This window comes from Myotis daubentonii, chromosome 8 (assembly GCF_963259705.1).
Source record: "Myotis daubentonii chromosome 8, mMyoDau2.1, whole genome shotgun sequence".
NCBI classification, from domain to species: Eukaryota; Metazoa; Chordata; class Mammalia; order Chiroptera; family Vespertilionidae; genus Myotis; species Myotis daubentonii.
The window spans coordinates 33,692,447-33,704,378 of record NC_081847.1 but is presented as its reverse complement, the minus strand read 5'-3'; the positions used below and the strand labels follow the sequence as shown (position 1 = coordinate 33,704,378).

Genomic DNA, 11,932 nt, shown 5'->3' with positions numbered 1-11,932 from the left:
ATACAAAGATAGTGTAAGGAGCCTCTGGGACAACTTCAAGCGTCCCAACATCCGAATTATAGGGGTGCCAGAAAAAGAGAGAGAGCAAGATACTGAAAGCCTATTTAAAGAAATAATGGCAGAAAACTTCCCCTACCTGGTGAAAGAAATAGACTTACAAGGCCAGGAAGCGCAGAGAACCCCAAACAAAAGGAATCCAAAGAGGACCACAACAAGACACGTCATAATTAAATGCCAAGGGCTAAAGACAAAGAGAGAATCTTAAAAGCAGCAAGAGAAAAACAGTTAGTTACCTACAAGGGAGTACCCATACGACTGTCAGCTAATTTCTCAACAGAAACCATGCAGGCCAGAAGGGAGTGGCAAAAAAATATTCAAAGTGATGAATGCCAAGAACCTACAACCAAGATTACTTTATCCAGCAAAGCTATCATTCAGAATTAAAGGTCAGATAAAGAGCTTCACAGATAAGGAAAAGCTAAAGGAATTCATCACCACCAAACCAGGATTATATGAAATGCTGAAGGATATTTCTTTAAGGGATAAAGACCACATGATCTTACTCATTTGTGGAATATAATGAACAACATAAACTGATGAACAAGGACTGATCCAGAGACGGAGAGGCACTGATTGGACTGTTGGGCCCTGGAGGGAAGTGGGGGGGGGGAGGGGGTAAGGGGGAGAGATCAACCAAAGGACTTATACGCAAACATATAGGCCTAACCAATGGACAAGGACAACAGGGGAGGGGGGTGAGGGCATGAGCAGTGGGAGGAGGGGGAGGGGATAACGTGGGGATAAGGACACAGATGTAATATCTTAATCAATAAAAAATATATTTTTTAAAAAGCAGGAAATGCCGAAACCGGTTTGGCTCAGTGGATAGAGCGTCGGCCTGCAAACTGAAAGGTCCCAGGTTCGATTCCGGTCAAGGGTATGTACCTGGGTTGCGGGCACATCCCCAGTAGGAGATGTGCAGGAGGCAGCTGATCGATGTTTCTCTCTCATCAATGTTCCTAACTATCTCTCTCCCTTCCTCTCTGTAAAAAATCAATAAAATATATTTTTTAAAAAAAGCAGGAAATATGTTGCATAAAGTGTTCAGAGAAGGTTGTTCTCAAACAGAATCAGAGAAAACACAACCTCTGTGAGCTCTGGTGCACTTCACTGCTCATGGCCCAAGGCCATGAAGAGGCCAATAAAGACTGGAACTCAAGATCGTCAACACAGATCCAAGCCTTCTTCTCTGATACCCAACCATGAAGCTCCTTTTTCCTGTCTTTGCCAGCCTCATGCTACAGTTACAGGTGAACACAGGTAATGTGGAATCCCGGGTTTTAGAGGGGTTGGTATGAAGAAGCGGGGACTTAGTTGTTCATGACAAAGGGAACCCCAAGAGATGCTGAAAGATGAGTTGCCCAAAGAAATGGTTGTAGAGTCTACCTACTGCATCAGTTATGTGCCATCCCCCATGCATCCCCATAGGCTCAAACCACAGACTGTGTCTGATGGGGACACATCGGGAGCTCCCTAAAGCAAAAGCAGGGTGTTTTTTGTGGGGTGGGGGTGGGGGGGGTTGTGTACTCAGAAGCTATCCAACAGCCCGGCTGGCGTGGCTCAGTGATTGAGTGTAGATCTATGAACCAGGAGGTCACAGTTCAATTCCTGGTCATGGCATATGCCTGGATTGTGGGCTTGATACCCAGTGTGGGGTGTGCAAGAGGCAGCTGATCAATGATTCTCTCTCATCATTGATGTTTCTCTCTCTCTCCCTCTCCATTTCTCTCTGATATAAATAAAAATATTTTTAAAAAAGAAGAAGAAACTCTCCAACATAGAAAGCTGACTTCCTACCCTCAGACAGAGCTATCACCTGGGTCTCAGCCCAAGTCTCCCTCATCTCTGCTCTATTTCTAATTTAAAACATCTCTTGAAGCAAAGGTTCCTATCAATTTGTACTTTGGTGTAATAAGGAGGAGACCCTTACCCTTATGCTAAAAAAAAAAAAAAAAAATCTCTTTTAAGATCCAGTAAATAGGTCTATGTTCTCCATCTCAACTTTTTCAGATTTTTACAGTTTCGTCCCTTCTCTCAGTCTTTTTTGTCTTGGAAACCCACAAGTTACCCATAAGAGTATCTGGGAATACACTGTGGCAAAAGGCTGAAACAGGACTGGCCGCTGTCACTTGGCAAGAAAAGCAAAGCACTGATACATGTTTCAAAATACAAGAATCATCCAGATATTTGGAATAATTGGCAACGGGTCAGGGAAAGGAAAGTAAGAGTCCAAGATGTTTCTAATGTTTTTATCTCGGGATCCTAAGAGAAAGGGAGTAGCATAGCAAGCGTGACTGTGTCATCTTGGGTAAAACAGCTTAGCCACTTTGAGCCTCAACTTCCACCTGAGTGTAACTGGGTTCATCAATGTAGCTGCTTGAAATACACAAATTTTACTGTTTTGTCTTTGATGAGAAACAACGTTGGAATGTATGTGGACATTATGAGTTGAATTGTTAAGATGAGAAAGAAAGAACTTTCTTGATTCAGAAATAAAAAGGTGAGACATTGGGATGGAAAAAAAGACCATCCAGCAGATGAAGATGAGGTACTAAACTGAGCAGGGAATGCAGAGCTCCAGGTAACAATGTGGGAATTATCTTGATAGCGGCGAGGTTATGGTAATAACTAATACCTCTGAGGAACAGAGTGTCCAGAGAGGCTGAAAACGACAGAACTCCATGCCCCAGGAAACACAGGTCAAGCCGTTGTCAAGGGGGGTAAGGTCATAAACCACTGCATTTGGCGAGATGCCAGCACTCCTGAAACTGCTATTAATTCTTTTTTGAAATTCTTTCTTGGACTAGTTTTATGACAGATTTTACTCCTGTTGATATTTCCTAGGATCATGCAGAGAGAAAGTGATGCCCTCCCTTCAAGTGTCTAAGATACTAAGTTGGAGGTCGAAAATCTTACCCAGAAGCATATAATTGGATTCCCTTTTCTTCTCTCTTTTGTGTGCCCTGGATTTTTAAAGTAACCCAGTGAGGGGAGACGAGACAGATTTATTTTGGGTTTCACAGGTGTACAGAGACACTCTCGGTCTTCCAGGGCCTTCATCAATGTTCCTAAACACTGCACTTAAGGCTTAGCATTAACAAACTCCCTCTTACTCGATTTCTCCCCCTCCAGCAGCTTTAAGATTATATCTAGTTACTAACTTAACCCAGTTGTTTTTTCTTTGTGCAGAACTCTTTGGCTGGAAAAAATGTTTAATGGGTTTGGGGAGATGCAAAAAACACTGCACCGTGGATGAAAAAGAGATACAGAAATGCAAGAAGAAAAAATGTTGTATTGGACCAAAAACACTTCAACTGATAAATAACTACCTGCAAAATGAAATGCCCAATGGACATGAAGAGGGCTCTGCAAAACAGCTAAAACCTATTAAGAATTCTAGGGCTGTGATACAAACAAAATATATTTTATCGCTCTCTCCCAAAATCAAAAGCCCTTTTGCCAACATCAACACTACCATTTTCTCAAATGCCAGTGCTGTGAACCCTGCCATCACCAACGCCATGATCTTCGGAAAGATTACATACCCGGCTACTTCTACCAAGGGTGAGACCAAGAAAAGCAGAGGTTCAGCCACTGACTTCTCCCCACCGTCACCACCACCATAGTAGACACTGCCGATACCACAAATGGAGCTGGAGCAAACAGATGAGCAAGGGATGTGGGTCTTTCCCTTAAAACACTAAGTTCCTCTCTATCTTTGCTATCTATTAAATAAGACACAGAACGGTTTCCTCTGTCATGAGTCATTCAATAGGTACTGGTTAAACACCTAGAGTTTATACAATCTTGCCGAAACCGGTTTGGCTCAGTGGATGGAGCATCGGCCTGCGGACTGAAAGGTCCCAGGTTTGATTCCGGTCGGGGGCATGTGCCTGGGTTGCAGGCACATCCCCGGTGGGGGATGTGCAGGAGGTGGCTGATCGATGTTTCTCTCTCATTGATGTTTCTGACTCTCTATCTCTCTCCCTTCCTCTCTGTAAAAAATCAATAAAATATATTTTAAAAAAATAAACACCTAGAGTTTACACAATCTCATTCTCGCAGAGCCTCACAGAGGAGATCGAGTTGGAGAGGGATGAAATTTTCATTTACATGCCCAGGAGAAAGCAAGCACCGAGTGGTGACTCCTGCACCACTGAATGTGGCCCGGGGATGACCCAGATTAGTTTCTGTAACAAGGACTTACGGTTCTCACATGGTGTTCTTTTCTTAGAGCAATGGAAAGGAAACTATCAAGAGACATATTTTCTTTGTTCCTAGATTTTGGGGGGCAAAGGCCCATATGCAAAATGGAATATGGGAGGGTCAAGTCGATTCCCCACAAAAGACCATAACCTAATTCACAAAGCCATTTAAGATAAGACTATGGAGGAATGGAGGAAGGAGGAGAGGATATGAGAGAAGGCACAGGAGAACGGTGCTTCCAGCAGATGCAGAATGCAGACTATAATGCAAACCAACTTTGCATTTTCTAGTAGCCACATTTTAAAAAGTAAAAAGACATAGGTAGAATGCATATTAATAATATATTTTATTTGATGTGGTAAATCCAAAACATTGTCATTTCCACAGGTACTCAATATAAAAAAATATTCGGGGTTTTCGCATTCTTTTTTTGCACTAAGAATTTGAAATCGCAGTGTGTCTACAGCACATTTCAATTCATACTAGCCACATTTCACATGCTCAATAGTCCCATGTGGCTAGTGGCTACCTATTGGACAGCACCTGGTTGGAGAGTTCTGGGACACATATAGCTATAGCATTGTTAGGTAAAGGGGATGATCTAACCTAGAGGAGGCAGCCATATTTCTGAGGGCTGTAGTATAGAATTAAGAATATAGAAACCCAGGTCTGATGTGCCTGGGCTAGCATTCTGGTTCTGGTACTTTTCAGCTACGTGGGCCTTGAACATATCACTTATCCATATGTGAGCATCCATTTATTCATTTATAAAACAGAAATGTAAACAAATTATACCCTGGAATCCATTTCCTTATATCTCAGGTCACACTTCCTTTTATTGCCCAAATTATAATGGCATGGGCCCCTATTCCAGTTTTTAACATATTATTCTCTGCTACATATTACCTCCATCAATTTAAAGGCCATCTTTCCTTAACCTACTGGTTCTTTACTATAGTGTCACCCCAAGAAAGGCAAAGATTTTCCCACAATGCCCTACAGTGATACTAGAGTGCAACTTTTTAAATTATGTGCCTGGACGTTTTTGTACAACAGGGAAAAAGTTGCTATGCAGAGAATAACTTCAACTCCAGCTACTTATGTGTTCCCTGAAGAACTCAAGTATATCTTATGGGCATTAGGTTTCCTCCCTGCTCCAGCTATTTGCCACACTCCTTTTTTATTTTAATCATCACCAAGGATATGTTTTTATTGATTTCACAGAGAGTGGGAGGAAAAGGGAGAGAGGGATACACAGAAAGAGCGAGCGAGAACATCAATGTGAGAGAGAAACATCCATCAGTTGCCTCCCATATGCACCCCAACCAGGGATCGAACCAGCAACCTAGGTTTGTACCCTGATGAGAACTGAACCCGCAACCTTTGAGTGTAGGGATGACGCTCCAACCGAGCCAAACTCTTGAAAGTCCAGCCTACCTTCCCACAGTTGGAGTGCTTTCTTCATGGTCTAGCTACAGAAAGAAAAGAAAGTGCCTATCTCACCTAAGTTTAAGGCTTCCTTTTGAATCCTCATTTTCTGTCAGAGAACTCACCCATCATCTCTTCTCAGGATGATTGATACTGGGGAATACCTTCCCGCAGGGAAATGTCACATGACAAATATGGTAAGTCTCCGATATCTGCTCTCTCCTTTCACTTCAGTAGAATCCTCCTAATGTCAGCTTGGCCCAAGGCCAGCCAGAGTAAAAGCTACATTCGCCAGGTGGAGCAGTCATACTTGTATGCAAAGTCCAGAACTGGCCACTCTCGAAATTAAGCATTAATATTATTGATGAACACAGAGTTTCCTTTTTATTTTTTTCAAAGAGTCTTATTTTATTTTTTAATGTTTATTGTTGAAAGTATTGCATATGTCCCCTTATTTTCCCCATTGACCCCTTTAGCCCACCCTCACCCCTCACCTCGGGCCTTCACCACCCTATTGTCAGTGTCCATGGGTGATGTATATATGCATACAAGTTCTTTGGTTGATCTCTTCCCACCCACCCCTGCCTTCCCTCTGAGGGACAAAGAGGGGCCTTTTTCTAAGCGTTGAGAGCCCCACAGTGACTGTAAGTTGTCCCTTGGGATTCTCCCTAGCACATCCTAGTGCAACCCGCACTCTGCTACTCAGGGTCTATGAGATTGGGATTCATGCTGCCACATCCAGTGTTCCCCCACACAGCACCATTCAGAAGCTGTGTGACTCTGAATTCTTCAAATCTCAGAGCTAATATTCGAAACCAGAATAATCAAATTACACACCCATGCACATCACACTATCACTGCCTCTACAGCAAGCATGTCAAATTCAAACACGTGCCAAATAAACAAGGTTTAAGTTCATGTGGGCCGCAAAAAAACAAAAAGCTTCAATTTTCATAGAAACGCAGGTTTACTACTATAGAGACATGCTGAGTACAAAGAGCTGAAATACTAGTAAATGAGTAATCATTAACATAAGATAATAGAACATTTTAATAAAAATTGATTTTTTCTTTTAAAATAAATCTTTCTTGTTCAGATCATTACAGTTGTTCCTCTTTTTTCCCCCCATAGCTCCCTTCCATCCGGTTCCCACCCCACCCTCTGCCCTTACCCGCACCCCCACTGTCCTCATCCATAGGTGCACGATTTTTGTCCAGTCTCTTCCCACACCCTTCACACCCCTTTCCCCCCCGAGAATTGTCAGTCCACTCCCTTTCTATGCCCCTGATTCTATTATATTCACCAGTGTATTCTGTTCATCAGATTTTTTATTCACTTGATTTTTAGATTCACTTGTTGATAGATATTTGTTGTTCATAATTTTTATCTTTACCTTTTTCTTCTTCTTCCTCTTCTTAAAGAATACCTTTCAGCATTTCATATAATACTGGTTTGGTGGTGATGAACTCCTTTAGCTTTTCCTTATCTGTGAAGCTCTTTATCTGACCTTCAATTCTGAATGATAGCTCTGCTGGATAAAGTAATCTTGGTTGTAGGTTCTAGCTATTCATCACTTTGAATATTTCTTGCCACTCCCTTCTGGCCTGCATAGTTTCTGTTGAGAAATCAGCTGACAATCGTATGGGTATTCCCTTGTAGGTAACTGACTTTTTTTCTCTTGCTGCTTTTAAGATTTTCTTTGTCTTTTGCTCTTGGCATTTTAATTATGATGTGTCTTGGTGTGGTCCTCTTTGGATTCCTTTTGTTTGGGGTTCTCTGCGCTTCCTGGACTTGTAAGTCTATTTCTTTCACCAGGTAGGGGAAGTTTTCTGTCATTATTTCTTCAAATAGGTTTTCAATATCTTGCTCTCTCTCTTCTTCTGGCACCCCTGTAATTCGGATGTTGGGACGCTTGAAGTTGTCCCAGAGGCTCCTTACACTATCTTGATGTTTTTGGATTCTTTTTTCTTTTTGCTTTTCCAGTTGGGTGTTTTTTACTTCTTCGTATTTCGAATCTTTGACTTGATTCTTGGGATCCTCTTGTCTGCTGTTGGATCTCTGTGTATTAGTCTTTATTTCAGTCAGTGTATGCTTAATTTCTAGTTGGTCCTTTTTCATATCTAGAAAATTCTTGAAAAACCTTATAACCGTAGTTTTGAACTCTATATCCAGTAGTTTGCTTTCCTCCATTTCTGTCATTTGTGACCTGTTTCTTTGTATCCCCATTTTGGCTGCTTCCCTGTGTTGATAGAGTGGCCTACTGTGCTAGGTGTCCTATAGGGCCCCGTGGCTCTGACTGGGCCACTGGGGTGGACACTCTTGGTGCACCCCTTTGTGGGTTGTGTGCACAGTCTTGTTGTAGTTAAGCCTTGATTGTTGTAGATATCACTGGGAGGAATTGACCTCCAGGCCAATTGGCTGTGAGAATCAGCTGTGTCTACAGTGGGAGAACTTCTGTGCTGGAAACACCCTTCTTGGGCAAGACTTGCTTCAGTGGGGCTTTGATGCTCACTGAGTCTGCCCCCTGAGTGTGTCCCTTATGGATCTGAGGAGTTGTAATCTGGATGGTCCCAATCTGACCACTGGGTACACAGGCTCTTGGATCTCTAAGGAGGTGCTAATTTAGCCTCTGCCTAAGGCTACCCAGCAGGAGCTATGGAGAGATCTTCAGGTTCCTCTTTCTTGTTTGGGTTTTGGAGGTGCCCAGATGAGGCCCAGCTGTGAAGCAGTGCAAGCTGCTGTGGGGCCTTGGGCATTCTTTTGGATGTTCTGGTTCTTTCTGACCCAGTTGCAGTTTGTTAGGTAATTTTAGATCTCAAAGGGCCAGCCTATTCATATGCAAAAGCCTCTGCTAGCAGCTTGGGTGAGGTGGGGACTCAGGAAATCAACAGGGCGGAGCAAACAGCTATGACTGATCCTCAGTCCTGCCCTAAGCGGTCCAGGGTCTCAGTGTCCTGGTAATCGCTGCAAGCACCTCTGAGAGAAAGCCGCCCTCAAGTTCCGCCCGCTGCAAGACAGTCCAGTTTCTCCCCGTATGAGTCTGGGGCCCCAGAGACTCGCCTGGGACTGGAGTCAGGGCTGTCGGGAGCTTGTGCCTCCCTCCCGATTGCAAAAGACACCTGCGTCCTTCATTGCCAGCCCCTTTCCGTGCACGCTTGAGCCTCTGTACCTCTGCACTTTACTTCCACACCTCCTCTGACTCAGTGTGCTTTTCTCTTTCCTTCTTGTTATAGAATTCCCATTCAGCCAGCCTTCCTGTGGTTCTGGATGATGTCCGTTTTGTCTTTTAGTTGTATTTTTGAAGTGGTTGTGCAAGGCAGCAATTTCAGGTGTTTACCTATGCTGCCATCTTGGTTTCGCAAGAAGTGATATTTTTTCTTGAACATTAACTTACCAGACACTGAATAACTGCACAAATTAATAAGCGTAATGCAAATAAACCTATTCTTCTTGTTCTCCGAAAACAAAATATTTCCTGTTGCGCACACCAAACAAGTCAGTCCAAGACTAATGATGTGGCAATTGGCTGCTAAAATATTTGCTGCTAGTATCAGTGGAGAGAAATGGTGCGCCTGCGCATAAGGTGCGTAAGGGAAAATGAATGCAACACGATTATAGTAATCAGTCATTAGTGAACGTTGTGGGCTTGATCCCCAGTAGAGGGTGTGCAGGAGGCAGCCAATCAATGATTCTCATCACTGATGTTTCTATCTCTCTCTCCCTCTCCCTTCCTCTCTGAAATCAATAAAAATATATTTAAAATAAATAAATAAATAAATAAATAAATAATGTTTGTATTATGTTTTGCCTTGTTACATAAATGATAAGCTAGTCAGTTTCTGCTGAAAAGTCCTGCTCAAATTTTGATAGAGATTGTGTTGACCCTTATAGGCAAAAAAATATAAGAAGGGATGCTCAGATTCACTGGTATCAGAGAAAAGCAAATCAAAACAACAATGGTATTGTAAAATTAGAAAGCTGCACGGGCAGTTGAGGGGCTGGGTAAAAATCATGAAGGGATTAAGCAAAGACAAAAACACACCACATAGACACAGACAACAGTATGGTGATTACCAGAAGGAAAGGGGGTGAAGAGAGGCAGAAGAGGATAAGGGGGAATAAATGGTGATTGAGTTGGGGTGATGAACACACAATACAACATACAAATGATTATTATAGAACTATATAATTTTATTAACCAATGTCACCCAATAAATTCAGTAAAATTTCAAAAATAATAATAATAAAAGCTGCACAACGGCACAGATTAGGGAAGATGTAAGAATACAGGAACCTTTCTAATACTTCTTATAGAAGTATGGACGGTTCCTATTTCTTGCGAACAATCTGCTACTACTTAGTCAAATTCATTAGATACTTATCTTTATGACCCAAGAACTCTACTTATAAATATATCTCAGATATTCTTATCCAATTGGTAAGACCAATATCAATCTAAGGCAATCTAGATAGCCATTCTGGAGTACTGGATCAGTAAAAGTATATGGATGCACATTTTAGAATACCACGCATAAGTTAGGAGCAACAGAGTCAACGTACACATAGCTATGCAAGTGGATCTTAACTACTATAGCTCTGAGTGAAAAAGAAAACGCAGACCTACAATGCCATTTATATAACTAAAAATATATGCAGAAAGTATACATTTAAAGGAACATATAAAGTAAAGTTATTAAACTCTTTAGAACAAGAGGGAGGGGAGCCCTAGCTGGTTTGTCACAAATGGGGAAGAATGATCAATTCAATAGCTCTGATCAAAAAAATAGTGGGAGTGAGAGAGTAGCTTGGACTGTGGCCTGGACCAGCTGAAAAGCTTTGCCTGCTCTTGGCTCCAGTAAAATCTTGAAGGCACAGGCCAGAGAACACTCTCATATGCCTCAAAAATTCAAAAAGACACAGCTGGCATCTAAGTGTACAGGATAAGGCCATTGTTTCTCTGAACCCCAGACTCTGGATCTACAACAACTCTGCTGAAATGGAAGATTCCACTATTTCCTGGAGTTCTTGCGGCATCCTCTGGCTTATAACTAGCAGTCACTAGAGTACAACAACTTTCTCTTCACCAGGTCTTCACTGTGAACCTGTGTAATATTCTGTGGGCTGATAAAATTGTCAAGTTCCCTGTGGATCCAAATTATGGAAGCAACATTAGACAAGATGCTGAGAGTATACTGCAGTGTCTACTAGGTGAAAACAATTTGCTTAAGAACTACATGACGGGTAATTGATACCGTGGGCTGCTGCTTCCTCTCTTCGGTGAATCTGGGCAAAGAAAGGAAACAAGACTCACTTTGCTTTCTGCTCTCTGTCCTCCACCGCAGATTTCAACTTTTGAGCACAATCCCCAAAACTAACAAATAATCATAATGAAAGTACCATTTGATGCTAATCAGAAAAGGACCTTGGGTTTAGAGATTCTATGCATCTATGACAAAGCATCTCGTATAGCTCTGGATTTCACATATCCAAGGCTTACCACTGATGCCTTCTAACTCTCAGAGAATCTGGGAATTGAGCATTGATCCTGGTGAACAAGATCAGTAAATAGAAATTCAATTCAAAAGCAACCCAATGAATTAATAAGTGATGCATGACATTACCAAGGGGTATTAAAGAAAAAAATAGCAACCTTGATGAGGATCTATATAAAAGCTATATAACGCAAAAATTTAAGAGTAATAGAGCACTTTTTAAGTGCTAAGTATAGCACTGAGGGCTTTAAATATGTCATCTCATTTAGTCCTTATAATAACCCTATACACATTATATAACTAATACAACTGAAGTTTAAGTTGAACTGCTGAAGGTCACAGGTAAGTAGAGCCAGGACTTAAATCCATGCCTGTCTAACACCAGAGCCCCTTAGTTGCCATGCCACCTTGACTCCCAGTGGCAACAGCTTTGGAGCACGTGCCCGGTGCCAGATATAAAACAAGGCCATCTCTGTGGATAACCTCATCTTAGAATCTTAGCAATGGCTTGGAAGAAGCTCTAGAAGACTTGATTATTGCATCTGCTGGTGACACTGTAAGGAGAAGGAGGAGTGAGCATGCCCATCCTGACAGGCTTCCACAACCCCTGCAACTGCCAAAGTTAAGTGACCTGGTTACTCACATTCGAATTATTGCCTTTGCTTCTGACCACCACATTGTAAAAGGAATTTAGGACAGATGGAATTAGAGTACAGAGTAGGAGCCATGATAATGAAAATACTAAA

At 42.0% G+C, this 11,932-nt stretch overlaps 1 protein-coding gene across 1 annotated transcript; it reads left to right on the top strand.

Annotated features, from left to right (window-relative positions):
- Positions 1-1,262: 1,262 nt before the first annotated feature.
- On the top strand, positions 1,263-3,686 carry DEFB129 (defensin beta 129). Its single transcript, XM_059707562.1, has 2 exons — positions 1,263-1,320; positions 3,250-3,686. Exons 1-2 carry the CDS (start codon positions 1,263-1,265, stop codon positions 3,684-3,686), a joined length of 495 nt encoding a protein of 164 aa, XP_059563545.1.
- Positions 3,687-11,932: the final 8,246 nt, after the last annotated feature.